This window comes from Labrus mixtus, chromosome 15 (genome assembly GCF_963584025.1).
Source record: "Labrus mixtus chromosome 15, fLabMix1.1, whole genome shotgun sequence".
Lineage (NCBI taxonomy): Eukaryota > Metazoa > Chordata > Actinopteri > Labriformes > Labridae > Labrus > Labrus mixtus.
This window is the reverse complement of record NC_083626.1, coordinates 12805675-12821578: the sequence shown is the minus strand read 5'-3', so window position 1 is coordinate 12821578 and position 15904 is coordinate 12805675. Positions and strand designations below refer to the sequence as shown.

The window sequence follows — 15904 nt, the reverse complement described above, 5'->3', positions numbered from 1 at the left end:
TCCTTATTCTAAACACTTAATCAAAGTGGGTTGATTAATAGTTTCGGCGAGCACGACAACCTCTAAATTTCACTTTCGGAGCTGTTCGGAAAAGAACAAGCAGTGTTTTGATGCTACACGTGAGGTTCAAATTAAATGACCAGCTGCATTCACCACACACAGTCGTCCGAAGAACACCGAGAGTTTAATTTCCCTTTTTTAATTTATAATAGGTGACGCTGTTAAGCCACAAAGCTGGGCAAGCTTTCAAACAGGAAGAAATCATTGCTGTCCTATCGACCCAGACGACGGCTGGTGGTGAGTGCTGGTTTTAATACCTCTGCAGCTGCTGCTAACGTTAGCTAACCTGGATACCCGGATATTGACTATTCATTTTGTCGTGATTTACATTGAGTTTAATAGTAAATATTATATAAAGTGATATCGGAACAGTTACCGCCTTAAGAAAGTAAGAGTTCATGCGTTATTGTTGACTGAGTTTATGACATGTTAGCGGTTTTTTTTTTTTTTATGCAAGCTAAAGCGAAGATGCTTCATGGTCTGACTGACCAATCAAGACGCTTCTAAGTGAAACCCCGCCTTTCTAGCTTACATTGACAGATTTATCGAACGCACTTCCGGACTCTAAACCAGACGAGACGTTGGCGCTTAAGGTCGTGTGTGGTCACGCCAGATAACACACGAACAGAACTGTAAAAGTCAGATAATTGCGCCTAAAAAAACAACTTAATGTTTATTTAATAACAGTGTCACCTGTCTTATGGTATAATATTTAACATATTTTAACAATAATAATGACATTACAAGATATACCACCGATTGACCCAGTTCCACCTTAACTAGCCTATGTCAGCTTTCATGCAGGTTTTTTTTGCATTGACGTCAACCGCATACAGCAGAAAACACAGGCTTTCTTCATATATCGTATGGTAGGGGCAGAATATGGACAAATAATTGGCAGAAATGTCAAACCAGTCTCACTACGGCAGCTGCTGAGTTTCCTTTCATAACTACGAGGAAGACGCTGTGTTTAAGGATAACCGCAATACCACCGCCGGTAATACAAATTATACTCAATTTCTTTCTTTTGTTGCTGAAATTTAAAATAGATGGGGTGGGGGTTGGGGGGATCCTTTAAATCACATAATGGTGCTGGTGTGTGAGCAGACACGTAATTCTGTCTAAAAATTATTTATGAGTAAAACGTGTTCATTCATCAAGATTGAGCATGTTTGTCCAATCGTTCCTTGCGACGGATTCTTATTCAAAGATGCGATTTTTTAAAAAGAGAAAAGTCTAAGTTCTACTGTACTTATGATTTAATCTACTAGTATGAACCTTTACAATCATGTTTTTACATTGTGTCAATCTCTCTTATTTTGAATGAGTTACATGGTTGGTTGGTTTGTGTTTGTGGTCTATTGTGTTTTGGAAAATGGTCCTCAGTGGCAGTGCAGCTGTGGGGACATATGATATGTTCCTGGGACTGTGAATGTCGCTATTTAGTTCAAAGAATGCTCCAACACATGGCAACATAATTACTAACACTGAGTGAATCATGTTTGAATGAAACTCAACTCTGAACTAACAGTATGGTGTTGTTTGTCTGCCTTTAAGGATACATTTATTAGACTTTAAATTGATAGACATTATTTACTGATGAGGCTGTGTCCCCTGATTATCTATTCCAATAAGCCTGTGTTATTGTCACACAACCTCTCATTAATAATAGCTATACATATAAACCATAAAGAATTCATTTAAATTGGAAGTTAAAGAGCTTCTTTCTGGAACTCTCAAGTTCTGTAGTTAATTATAACTTTTACACGATTTAAACCAAAGAGCTTCTGCTCATATTCTGGTTTACCACTCATGTAACTCAAATTCAGTTTGTGTGATAGAAAGCAGGATGTCTGCTTTAAGTAAGGTCCTAGTTTAATAAAGTCTGGTTTTGTCCACATCATCCAGTGGTTTTTCTTAGTGCATCCTAAATATTCAGACAACTTGTGAGAAGTCGGTGATGATGGTTATGCAACAGTTCTGATGAGTGTTCTCCATCCGAGCGCAGGACAAAGAGAGTATAAAGGAGAAGGCTTACCATCCTTGTATCTTCCTACCCTGCCAACCCAGGGCTGAGGTGATCTGGGGGGGGGGTTCACAACTAATTCTGGAGCATTTCAACTAGCTGGTCAGAATAATGTACATCTTCTCTGTTGTCTCACAAACACAATTTATAGTCTCGACACTTAATGTAAAAAACAAACAAATAGGCAAGGTGACCTACTGTTTGTGACTCTTGTCACCCTGGTAGGCTTCCTGTCATAGCTGTCAGAATGAATCCTAAAACTGTAACGGCAGATACAATGACTGGGATCGCCCTTGACAACTGTCATAAAACCTTCACCGCTACAGATAAACTAATGAGACATTTTCATACATCAATGACATTGGTATTAACTAACTTGATTTTCTGTATGTTTCAGTTGCCCAGAGTGTGGCCAAGGCAAGAGCCCTCAACCGCCACATTCGGCACAATGATGGAGGGGGGCATGCAGCTGCTCAACCGTGATGGCCATAGCATCTCACACAACTCAAAGCGCCACTACCACGACTCATTCGTGTCCATGAACAGGATGCGGCAGCGTGGTTTGCTGTGTGACATTGTGCTCCATGTCTCCAACAAAGAAATCAAGGCACACAAAGTGGTGCTGGCATCCTGCAGCCCCTACTTCCACGCTATGTTTACGAGTAAGTGTAGTGCATCATTTTGTTTCCATACACACCACCTGTTTTCACTCCACTTTGATATCTTGTGCCTGAAATCCCAAAAGCACACTGTGTTTTATGCCACAGACATTTTTAGCCTTGGCTTTAAGCTGTAAATCATTTTGCTCCAATGCTCCGAGTTTAATGCCACAACAACTCATGTGTACAGTGAACGCAACCTCCTACTTTCAGAGTCATCGCTTCCTTCCCTGTATTCTTGTCTGGGGCACAGGTGGTCAGATTAAGTCTGAGTCCCACATTCGTCCTAACACTGGACCTTTGTTATGATACATTGTGTCTCCAGACAGTCAGTAGTCTGGCCTTGAGACTCAGCTGCATTGCTTCACTTTGTCTGACCCAGTCCTTAATGAGCCAACGTTACAGATTCTGCTGATCTTTCATCATTATCCACACAGCAAAATCCCAATCCCAGCTGCTGATATTGTTAACAATTTATTGTTACTAATAAGCACTGGAATTGTTGACTGTTAATGTAGAGCCTCCGAATACAGAGTTCTGCTAGCACACCAACGGTTGGGCTCGACTGTATTCAAGAATTTCACAAACATCCAAACACAACATTTGATTAAATGGACAGCAGCAGATGTGGACAGCTGTACTATATACATTCGAATATTTGATGTGTCAGCATGACTGAACAGGGAGGCAATTGATTTAGCAAAAGATTGGCTGGTTATAACTTGTAGAAAAAATAAAACTGCTCTTGTTCTGTGTGGTCATGCAGATGAGATGTCAGAGAGTCGTCAGACCCATGTGACCCTACACGACATCGACTCTCAGGCTTTAGAACAGCTGGTCCAGTATGCCTACACCGCTGAGATTGTTGTCGGGGAGGGAAATGTGCAGGTAGGATCAAAGATTCCAGTTCACCTGACTGGATGGTTAAAAAAAATCTCTCAATCAACAAATTTGATAGAGCACAATCAGGCTTTTGACTTATGTCCAACTGAAATTGCTCTCTGCCCAGACGTTGCTCCCAGCAGCGAGCCTGCTGCAGCTCAATGGGGTGCGGGACGCCTGCTGCAAGTTCCTCCTCAGTCAGCTAGACCCCTCCAATTGCCTGGGCATCAGAGGATTCGCTGACACGCACTCCTGCAGCGACCTGCTAAAGTCTGCACACAAGTATGTCCTTCAGCACTTCGTGGAGGTTTCCAAGACCGAAGAGTTCATGCTGCTGCCACTGAAACAGGTAGAGGATGCTTTTTCTGTCTCATGTTGTCTCATGTGTAAAGAAAAACTTAAAGGGTGGCAGTTTAGGAGTGTTGCTATGTTCAGTGACTATTGGGAACCCTTGGCCCTCATTTATCAACAGTGCATATGCACGGATGTGTGCGTAATGAGTGCGTAAGAACATTCCCATGCAAAGTGTGGTATTAAATGACTTGTATACTTCATATGTTCATACATATAAGCACAGTTCTGACCATGCTCAGGTACAGAATCTAGTGGTAAAACATTGAAACACAAACTGATGGCAGAGGTTGCTATGTAAAGTGACCATTAGTAGTAACTAACCCTATCCATACACACTCATACACGGCCGCCCAAACAGCGGGAGCAATTTGGTGTTAGGTGTCTTGCCCAAGGACACATCGGACATGTCGCTGCAGGAGCTTGGGATTGAACCCCCAACCTTCCGTTTGATAGATGACCGATTTTACCAACTGAGCCACAGTCATTTTGTAAAGTTGAAATAGACTCGTAGCCTAATTGGCGTCAAAACCTTGAAAAGACAGCTGTGACAGGTGAGGCATTTGAAATGTAATATGAAGGCTCATTTTGCCTTATTAAAAGAATTGGCAAAGAGTCGACTTCTCAGGTACTGTAGGGCGTTTCAACAGAGTGTGCTGATCTGTTTTTTCCAGCTTGTTTAGATCGTCACAGCTTGATTGTTTTCCCAGAAAGAGCTGCGTTGCCGATTTTGCTGAAAAGGTGCTGCCCAAGGGTGAAAATGTTGTGGTGTTCATTTATCCTCCATCATCAAACCTCTTGTTTTTGTTTACATGAAGTGTTTTCTCCTCTGAACCAACAGAAGCTACAGCGTTTATCACCTCCCATTCAGCATGTTTTCTCTTGTTAGCAGCCTACTAAGTGAACAAACTAATAGTTTCTTTGATTCACTAACCAAATTACTAACCTTTCTTTTTTTTTAACCATTTTTTTTTATCTATCAAGCTGCTTTTACTTTACAATCCAAGGGAGGTAAAAAATTCACATGGTATTAAATGGGGTGTTTCATAATGCAAATATCCCTGTACATGCACGAGCCTGCTGGTTATGAACATGTTGGATTTATCAACACAGATTATTTATTGCTGTGCGAACGACCACTGTCTGCTGTCATGTTTGATAAATACAGTTTTTTTTTGTAGTTAATCACATTTACAATTTCATTCATAAGACAGATTTAAGAATATTTCTGCACACTGTTGATAAATGAGAGCCCTGGATGATAGAGTAGAAACTTAGTCTTAATGTTTCAGCTTCCCACTGACACAAGACCCCCAGATAGGGTTCACACTCACTCAAGAAACTCCAATACATTCAGAACTCCGCAGCCCGTCTCCTCACACACTCCCGCACCAGAGACCACATCACCCCCGTTCTTCATGACCTCCACTGGCTCCCCATCCCCCAGCGTATCAACTTCAAGCTCCTCATCATCACCTTCAAAGCCCTTCACAACCTGGCTCCCCCCTACCTGTCTCACCTCCTCCACCGACACACTCTCAGGTCTGCAGATGCAAACCTCCTGTCCCGTCCCCCCCGTCCCCCCCTGCAGGACAAGCTATCGGTCCTGGGGGGACAGGGCTTTCTCTGTTGCTGCTCCCACCCTCTGGAACTCACTCCCAAAAATGATCAGAGACTCCCCCACACTCACCTCCTTCAAGAAATCCCTTAAAAACTCACCTCTTCAACACTGCCTACAACCACTAACTCCCCCCCTCCCTCCTACATTACTTCTTCATTGTACAGTCCTCTGCGTTTTTTGTTTTGTTTTATGGTTTTATATTTTGTCAAAGCGTCTTTGAGTTCTTAGAAAAGCGCTATAAAAAAACAATGTATTATTATTATTTAGTGTTCATTTACTGTCCTCACTGGTGAGAGAGATCTGACATGAGATAATGAAATGATTTTAAATTCATGGGAGACTATTGTTTTAATTTGGTTTATGAGTTACTTCTTATCAAACGTAAGTGGCTCTCTTTTAAGTCATTCCTACAGTGGCATAGAAATATATAACACACGATAAGATTGAACATACAGTAAAACAAAGACGATTTCTTGTGTGCATTTCTGCATATTGTTCACAACTTTCTCCTCACCCGTGAGCACAGGTGCAGGTATCCAAACCTTTTGTTTTTTTATTGTTCTATTAAAGGAAGTGGCCAAAGTATGCCTAGTGTCATAAACATTAATCAGGAGGACGTCTGTCCCTCTTCAGCTGGCTGCATCAATCACTGTCTCTTATGGTTTTATCATGCCATTGTGCCACCATGGACTACTTTATCCTGCACGCCAACTGTGACTTAATGCTCAGCTGGGCTCAGTGGCACCAATCCTGTCTTGGAAGTTGGAATTGGGTAAAGCTAGTGATATTTTCACAACGGCTGCTGTTTAAAGAGCAACAGAAATCTGAGCTTTTGGGTTTCTCTCTTCTTCTTTTTTTAAAGAAATGTTTGACTGTTAGATTATTCAGCAAAGGTTTTGGGCGCTGGTATAAAGCTTGTTAATATAACCTATAAAGCTTGGCTGGTGTGGCCAGAAGGTTGCTGGTGCACATGAGAATGTTCAGATGTTCAGAGAGTCATGTTTGATATTACAGGGCTCAAGTAGATCAAGGGTAACAAGCACTGTCATGTGAATATTCCTCAATGTTCACAAAATTACATAAAACAGCCCATACATAACAATACATTTCAAATGCATAGTTCACAACCAGTTAAAGAAATTAAAGGTGTAGTTGAGTTTTATGTTTGTATCATAATAAAGGAGAAAACTGCATCATGTCTTCTCCAAAATGGTGTCTGTTTCAAGCAAAGAATGGTGACAATGAATTCAAGCGTCTCTGAAAAGAAGCAACAAACCGCTGCCAGCATCACTTTCCCCATCATCTTCTCTCTGAGGAACAATCCCCACAGAACCAAAGAGATAGTGCTACATGGGAGTAAAATGCCAAGCTTCATTTTCTCTCCGTGTAGCTTTCAAAGCCATGCAACTGAATCTTTAATTGGAGTGTGTGGGCACAGTCCATTAAAACGGAGAAAGTTAAGCTGCATAAAGGTAGATTCAAATTCAAATTATTATTTTTTTTGTTCCTATTCTTTTCTCTCTAGTTTCTTTGACTCAACACCCAGTTCTGTCTACAGCTGTCCTGTGTTTGTCATAAGTCTGCACCAGATCTGGATTCACTGTATGTACTGGCCTCTCCAAAGGATTCTGAGCTCACAGAGCTGTAAAATGTAAAATGTGCCGTATATTTCTCTCCATGTTCAGTGGCCAGGCATAGCGGGGCTGTGACTAGTCTGCTTTTGTGTTTCACTGACTAAGCATCACATGATTAACATTTAAAAGACATCAGCCCCATGACAGTGTTTGAATATGAAGACATATTAACCATCCCCTATTCATTTATCCCCATCTCCTGCTGCTCTACAATGAGGACAGTTAATACACCTGCAAAAACTGATTTATCATACATCTTCAAAAGCAGACAGATGTTTGTTTCAGTTAATGTGATGCAGTATTTACACAGGGGGAAATGAGCTTGCAGGCTTGAGCAGCAGCAGCAGCAGCAGCAGCAGCAGCAACAGCAACAGATTTTCTCTATGTGACTGGATTAGTGGAGGCTGTTCCTGGGAGGCTGCTAACTGTTGCCCTGATCTGGCCGTGTAAGACGGCAGCAGCAGCTGGCTGCTCCAGCCCCACCCTGCCCTACCAGCTTTGGGTTGATCTGGGAATAGTGCCAGCCAGCCTCTTAGACTGCAGCACTCATTGTCCCACAGACACACACACAGACACACACACATTTTGTTAACTTAAATATATCACAGCCAGACTACACACTAGTGTACAAAAATATACACACATCCATGTGTGTAAATAATGAAAGTTGAAAATAGTGCCCGAAAGGATTTTGCTCTCGAACTCATGTATTCTATTAAATGACCAATGTCATTTAAAACGACCAAGACAAAATGGAGAGCTGCCTGTCCCTTTCAAAAATGAGCCTGGTAGAGTACACTAAATCAAGGGTGGGGGGAGTGAGGAGGAAGACCAGAAGCAGCAGTTTAGTCAAAAAAATCAGGTGCATTGTGCAGGAAATAATAATAATGTACAGTATGATTTATTTTTGTAACTTTTTTTATTATCTTACTCTTAAATGGTTATATAACGTGTCTCTGCCTGTCTGCTTTGTCTTCTATGTTTAGGTCCTGGATTTGATCTCCAGTGACAATCTTAACGTGCCATCTGAGGAGGAAGTTTACCGGGCTGTGTTGAGCTGGGTGAAACATGATATAGATGGACGCAGGCAACATGTGCCTTGGGTAGGACTTGTCTCATCAGGATTTCTAATAGATTATTTGGTTTTTTTACACTATAGGAAATTACCTGCATCCTGTTTCCTACATTCCTCTGCTTCTAGCCCTGACCCACCATCTCTTTCTCCTTGTTAGCTGATGAAGTGTGTGCGACTGCCACTGCTGAGGAGAGACTTTCTGATGAGTAACGTAGATACAGAGCTGCTGGTGCGTCATCATTCTGAGTGTAAGGACCTGCTGATTGAGGCTCTAAAGTACCACCTGATGCCTGAGCAGAGGGGAGTTCTCAGCAACAGTCGTACACGCCCACGACGCTGTGAGGGCGCCAGCCCTGTGCTCTTCGCCGTTGGTCAGTGTGCCCCTGAAGGTACCCTCTAGGGTACACATAGCTTTATTTAGGTTACTTGTTAAAAGTATATTTTTACCATATTTTTTGTATGTGTTTTTCTGCAGGCGGTGGGAGCCTGTTTGCCATCCATGGAGATTGTGAGGCATACGACACCAGGACAGATCGCTGGCACATGGTGGCATCCATGTCCACTCGGCGGGCACGGGTGGGAGTGGCAGCCATAGGGAACAGACTCTATGCTGTTGGAGGGTGAGTAACAGAAACATTTTAGTGTGATATGAATCATGATGTCAGACAAACTGGCTTTAAAGAGAAAGCCTCGACAGGTGGTTGATTTATATGTCAAATGTTCCTGAGCAGTGTTTGTGTAAGGGCTTGTGTCCAGAGACAGCACTTTTTGTGCTGACAGTGCCCACAACTTCCATTTCAGAGTGCTTCTCACAAGTGCTCATTGTTGGTAGGTAACAAAAGTTTACTTCAGCTTCCCTTGGTAATGACCGTTGGGTGTGTTTTAGATAGCTCCATGTGCTTAATATTTGCATTCATTCAAGGAGATGTCACCAAAAAAACATAAAAACAATGTAAAGGAGTCATTTTCTGGCATTAACAGCAGATCTAGGCCTGGAAAATATATCCTCAAATGACAAGTCAACTAGCATCTCCTTCTCTATTGTTGCGTCAAAAAAAAGCTGACGCTGAGTAAACGCTGAACTACATTGGTTTTGTATTAAAAAACACAAAAAATGCCGTCTGTGGACAAAGGCCCTAATTATTTTTCTGGGAAGCTGTTTGAGGCTTTCAGTGTGAATCTGTGATGTAAAAATGCTTCTTTAACTTGACTATTATTATTATTATATATACTGTTCTATTCAGAGATGATTTGAGGCACCAATTTGCCACTTTCAGTCATCCAATAGCCTTTTGTGATTCAAATCCTCAGGTACGATGGCACCTCAGACCTCGCAACCGTAGAGTCCTATGACCCCATCACTAATTCCTGGCAGCCTGAGGTTTCCATGGGAACACGGCGGAGCTGTCTGGGTGTAGCGGTCCTTCATGGGCTGCTGTATGCTGCTGGAGGTTATGATGGTGCTTCCTGCCTTAATAGGTACACACAGAGTGATGTTTGGTGAATGTGAAATATCACAATACTTAAAGCTACATTAGTAACATTGTTGTGACTCATCCCAGCTTGTTTGGTGTTTATTTCCTAAGCCAGGTGTGGAAGGGTTTATGTAGATTGGGCAGCTCTGCAGTGTCATTGTGTGTTTTTACCTCTTTTAGTGCAGAGCGTTATGACCCTTTGACAAGTACATGGACCTCAATCGCTGCTATGAGCACCCGTAGGAGATATGTTCGAGTAGCAACTTTGGGTAGGATGCTTACAACATGTTTTTATGCACATTCTGTTCTCAGCATGTTTACGTTTCCACTGTCTACATTTCAATGTGTAAAACTATGAGGGAGTTACCAGCTGGGTATTGAGCAGCTAATATTTATATTCTAAATGTTTTACTCCCTTTCTCTTTCTCCAGATGGCAGCTTGTATGCAGTGGGAGGTTATGACAGCTCCTCACATCTTGCAACGGTGGAGAAATATGACCCTCAGGTAAACAATGTGCTGTTGAATTTACCATTGAACTTGTCTGTTGTCAAGATAAACCCAAAATGAAGATAAGGTCTTACACTGTGGATGGATCTATGAACATGTGACCAATGCTCATTGTCTTGATTTAAAAAAAAACAGAGCAACACGTGGACAGCCATTGCCAACATGCTGAGTAGGCGCAGCAGTGCCGGGGTTGCAGTGCTGGACGGTATGCTGTACGTTGCTGGAGGAAATGACGGCACCAGCTGCCTAAACTCTGTTGAGCGGTTCAACCCAAAGACCAACACATGGGAGGGAGTGGCCCCAATGAACATACGAAGGTAAGTCTACTCCCAAGAATTCATATTTTCACTAACAAAATGAAAAGGGGGTGATTCGCCGATCCAATGAGTAATTGATTATTATGTGAAAAGTACATAAGTACACAGAGGCCTGATAAGAGTGAAACACTAACTGAGGTGTTGCTGCCTTTTCTCCATATTGTGCTCAGCATCTTCAATCTCAAAAGAATCTGACATTTTACCTTTTATGAAAATAATGTTAGCATGAATTGGCTGGCTAGTTAGTCATAGAAGTAAATAACAACATGTCTGAAAGTGCCAACTTTTCAGGGGGAGATGCATGTGTAAATGCAAACAGCCATATTTTTCACTCAGACATCACGCCTAGTTTCTCCTGTCAGCCCAATAGTATTTTTCTGCAGAAAGTCTGAGTGAGCTGATGTGAGAATGCAGCAGGATCATCATAGCCGTCTAAACCTAGTGTTGTAGTACTCATCGGTCATGGTCTCAATACCACTTTTTGAAGATCTTGTCTCGGAATCGAAAGCATTTTTACTCGGGTCTTGTCTCAGTCTCACACTGGGCGGATTCCAAGTTTTAAATCAAGACCAGTTAAGACCACCCCCGATTGGCTATTTTCACGTTATTACTGTGAAGGAAAACACCCCTTTTGAAAAGAACAAAAATCTTCAATTCATTCAAAATTAGAATTGTATCCCCCAGTTACGGCCGCAACCTCCCTGGTGTTACAGTCTAAGTGAGTGACACGCCTGCGGCACACTGGATGATGATTTTTCATTGATATTTATGGTCTTGGTCTTGACTTGGTCTCGTCTCGCCTCGCCTTGGTATTGGTCTAGAGTCAGTTTCAATCCCTAAATGTCTTGGGGTGCATCCGAATTGTCCCTCCTATCCCCTTTCACTATCCACTTTACCTTAACCCCGGGGAAAACGTCATGAGGTTAAGGAAAGATGTTAGGAGAGTTCATAAAGGACATAGGGAGCTGAGCTGAGGTTTCACATCAAGCCTGCCTGTCAATCAGATCAGCTACGTGCCTTATTGTGAATAACACTTATTGCTTCAGGAAACCCCCCCCCACCCCCTCGTACAACAGGGATAGTCTCTGTGAGGTGCATGTGTGTGTGAACAACCACATCAGGAAGATTTCATGAGCAGTCCTCCTGAAATTCTCTAGACATTTTACGGAGTGCTGCATACATGATAACGTCTTTAGAGATGTAACAGTCTTTGTTTAAAGACAAAACCAGCAAAGTCACCTGTTCCCAAGGCCCCTAGATACTCACACACACAAACATATTTTGTTTTCAGTATGTGTATGTATGAGCGTCAGTATGCTTCATGAGCAGAGAAACCTGACAACAGTTAACTTTGCAGCCCTATGAATAACCCATGTGCTAATCAGCTGTGTGGCGTTGAGTGCTTTTCTTATCACGTTGCGTAGAGGGTCCATTTACACAGAACATCCGAAACATCACGTCATATATTGATCTCATTTAATTTATCACTATATTCTTAATAATTTTATAGATGTGCACTGCAAAAGTTGAATGTATAATACTTGTCTTGGCTGAATTAACCTCACTATAATTAATAAAATCGACAATAAAACGGTTTGTTTTTTTAATCCTTTTTGATGCCAGTAAAAGAACTGTCTCTGCCAACAACCCATTTTCTTTTCCACTGGTCCTCTACTTTGATTAATAATTAAGTGATGTATCATTGTCACATTCTAGTGCCCCTAGGTGGAGTTTGAAGTTGTGCTCATTTAATTTTACTGCTATAAATGCTACATTTTATTTTTTAATTAAAAAATTCTAATCATTTTCCAATCTGGAAGCAATTTACATTCAACATACTTCTAATTTATCAATGCAATCTTTGATAATATAAAATGTAATGGACTGGGACTTATATAGCACTTCACTAGTCTTCTTAATTACTCAGAGCTGCTTTTACACTACAGGTCCCATTCACACCACATTCACATACTGATGGCAGAGACTGCTATGTGAAGTGCCCATCAGTTTAAACTTATCATTCATTCACATTCACATGGCGCTGCAGTAGGAGTAATTCAGGATTCAGGTCTCAGAGGACACTTGGACACTTAGACAACCGACTCTACCACTATGCCACATCCCCATATACAGTATAATTGACTTTAATTTTGTATATCTAGCAGAGAACATGTTAGTGCAGAATAGATTAACAGCTTTTAGTAATGAACTTAGTTTAGGACCTACAACTGACTCCTGTCGATCCCCACAAGTAAACTCTGTTTGCACTATATATTACTGAAAAGGTGACACTAGTACTAATACTTTACTTTGTTTGCTGATGGCAGTAGTGCATTTGTGAACACAGCTTTAAATACTGAATTTTTTTTTTTAATTCTGCCAGGAGCACCCACGATCTTGTGGCAATGGATGGCTGGTTATATGCAGTGGGAGGTAACGATGGCAGTTCCAGTCTCAACTCCATCGAGAAGTACAACCCTCGCAGTAACAAGTGGGTTGCTGCCTCCTGCATGTTCACAAGGCGCAGCAGCGTGGGCGTGGCTGTGCTGGAGCTGCTGAACTTCCCACCGCCCTCCTCACCCACCCTCTCGGTTTCCTCCACCAGCCTTTGACACGGGGTCACCCCTTGGCTGACTTCAGCCTCTGCTGCTACAGCCCAGACTGGCTCTGGGAAGAGACGCAACTGCTCAGTTTGAGATGGGGTGGAGGAGGATGATGGGAGTGGACAGGTAAATACATGGAGGAAGGAGAAAGCGGTTAGATGGCTCCTAGCTCACTTCTGCTACAGTACCCTCCAGAATACGTGGTTCTCTTGGTAAAGGCTGGTCGACTATGGTTTATATCTTGACCTTAAATTTAAAATAACTAAGGAATTAAAAAAAAAGATTATTATTGTAACATTGTAATAAGCAGTGCCCTTGATCTCAAAACACAAAAAACATTACATTTTAAAGAATAGTTAGCAGGAGCCAGACAAATTATGAATATTCTACCACGTTTTCCCCCTGATCTTATTTAATGGTCAAACCATGAAGGCTGTTCTTTACCAAGTTTGTCATTTATTATTGACTGCACAGTATGAGGTCTCCAATGAACAACTCCACCATGCAGATACCTGCTCCCACTCCTTGATAAAGATGTATTTACACTCACTTATCCTTCCTCCAGCCCCACTTTTTATAAACCACTGCAGTGTTTGACACACTCATCGTGTAATGTGGTGGACACTTAACTCTGTCATGTGTATTGTAACGGTTGTCCTCTGCAAGAGTTTTCCTTGGATGTCAGTTGTTTTTTTGTTTTTTTTGCAATAATGTACAAAAAAGATATACTGAATGATTTTAATTTTGGAATGTAGCTTTTGACTGGTTATATCATGCATGTTTACATCTCGGCATTGACTCCTAACAGGAGGCTAAAATGTTATAGTGCTGCTATGTCACACTAGGTGGCAGTAGGAGGTAATGCTAGAAACCCTTTCTGCACTGCAAGAGAGCATGGACACTAACAATATTGAAAAGTTAGGCCCTCAGAACTGTAAATGAGTTTGGATGTTTTGCTTTTGTAAAAAAAACAACTATATGTTAAACTATATGTATTTATGAAAATGTACATATTATAGTATATTCTGTTTTAAAGATGTTTAGTGAAGGAAACAGGTCAGACATATCCCTATTTAAGAGTGTTTTTTAATATATTTATTTAGGTGTGTGATGTTCATTTTGTCAACAGAAATGACAAAGAATGTTTAAATGTGAGAGAGGTGGTTGTTCTGTTTGGCTGAGCTGAACGTTTCTCCAGGTTTTGAAGACTGAATGTTGCATTTTGAAATGCAGCATTTTAGTTGCATTTCGTAATGTTTCTTCACTGCCACAATCCAGATCTCACATGAGCCTGTACATAATATCCAATACATTTGTCCAAAAGACTTGAGTTACTTGCAAGACCATTGCCCGTTGTATGAAATGACTGTGTTGTCTTTAATCCTTCTTAACTATTTCTAAATAGACATGGAGGTGTTTGTACTTGTTTACCAGAAGTATTCCAACACTAAACAAAAATGAGTAATGCTGTTGACACTTGGTGCTGTCATATTCCATACCTCACTCTATCAAGTGGGGTGTTAAATTACCTCATTGTTGAAACGTATCCAACTCACAGTTAATCTAGACACAATAAAATGTGAAAAACACTGGCTCGAGGATATATGGCGGTTGATTTCTAAAAGAAATGATCACTTTGAGTCTTTTCCTCTCAGCTAATAACAACCAGGTTCAGCTCAGTTCATGTGTAGCGCAGTGTTACCATTCCAAACTTCTGAGAAGTTACCTTTTTTTACCTTATTTTAAAGGATTTTGTTGATCCTATTCTGTCTATGTGAAACTACCTTGTTTTTTATTTCTTTAGAGGACCCAGTAGAATAGGGGCTGGGATGGTGGAGTAGAGGTTTCAAGAGAAAGGCACATAAAACCACATAACACTTTGGCCTCCATTCTGCTTTTTCAACTGTAAATAATAAGATTGCGATCTTAAATCCATGTGTGCAATTTCAAAGTGACAGTGGCTTTCTTTTTTCATTTGTCTGCGATGTGGTGATAATTGTTTACCTTTATTTATTGACGAGAAACCTTCAAATATTTAATTTTGCACTGTTGCGAAATGGAGCAATACACTGTAAGAAATGAAATAAAGATGATTTCAGGTGTGACAACTGTCCTCACAAGTTTGAACTCATGCACTCGCCGGTTGGACCAAAATCTAAAACATCTCCTACAACTTAAGAGCATCAGTTATTTTCCCTGCATCTGCAAACATATTGTATTCACTATATTTCAGTCTTCTTCAGAGAAGCTTCTAAATTCTCAACAAAAACACACACAAACATTAAAGTATGTGTTGCTAACAGTGTTTGTTGCTAGGCTCACTATACACTGTTGCCTGGTACCTTTCCAACATACTCTTCTTTCACAGTGATCCAAGCAGACAGCTGAACACTCTCACTTTACCCTTCTTGACCTCAGTCTCATGGCATTCACACCTGTGACTGCTTCTGCTCAAACTCAAACCTATGAACTATCACTCTCCCAATACACATATAAACACAGGACAAATATACACAATGCAAATTACCCAGAGCTTTGAGTTGGGGAAATTTGTCAAATGATTGCCCATAGAATTTAACATAGTTTTAGGAAAATGTGGAAAACCCATTGCATGAATGATTGCAATAACAAAAACATGTGTAAAGGCTGCAAATATGTGTTCTAGTTAAGGAGAGAAACTCAAAAAATATATA

At 41.1% G+C, this 15904-nt stretch overlaps 1 protein-coding gene across 3 annotated transcripts; it reads left to right on the top strand.

The window, feature by feature from the left end:
- Positions 1–116: 116 nt before the first annotated feature.
- On the top strand, positions 117–15319 carry klhl17 (kelch-like family member 17). Of its 3 annotated transcripts, none has more exons than XM_061057827.1 (12): positions 117–297; positions 2484–2748; positions 3512–3633; positions 3755–3976; positions 8220–8336; positions 8466–8697; positions 8784–8928; positions 9620–9787; positions 9964–10052; positions 10215–10288; positions 10427–10608; positions 12992–15319. In XM_061057827.1, exons 2-12 carry the CDS (start codon positions 2535–2537, stop codon positions 13218–13220), a joined length of 1794 nt encoding a protein of 597 aa, XP_060913810.1. In that variant the 5' UTR covers positions 117–297; positions 2484–2534; the 3' UTR covers positions 13221–15319. The 3 variants fall into 3 exon arrangements, with proteins under 3 accessions (XP_060913810.1, XP_060913809.1, XP_060913811.1); XM_061057826.1 differs by lacking the exon at positions 117–297 and adding an exon at positions 870–1057; XM_061057828.1 differs by lacking the exon at positions 117–297 and adding an exon at positions 871–1057 and having other exon boundaries at positions 8466–8679.
- Positions 15320–15904: the final 585 nt, after the last annotated feature.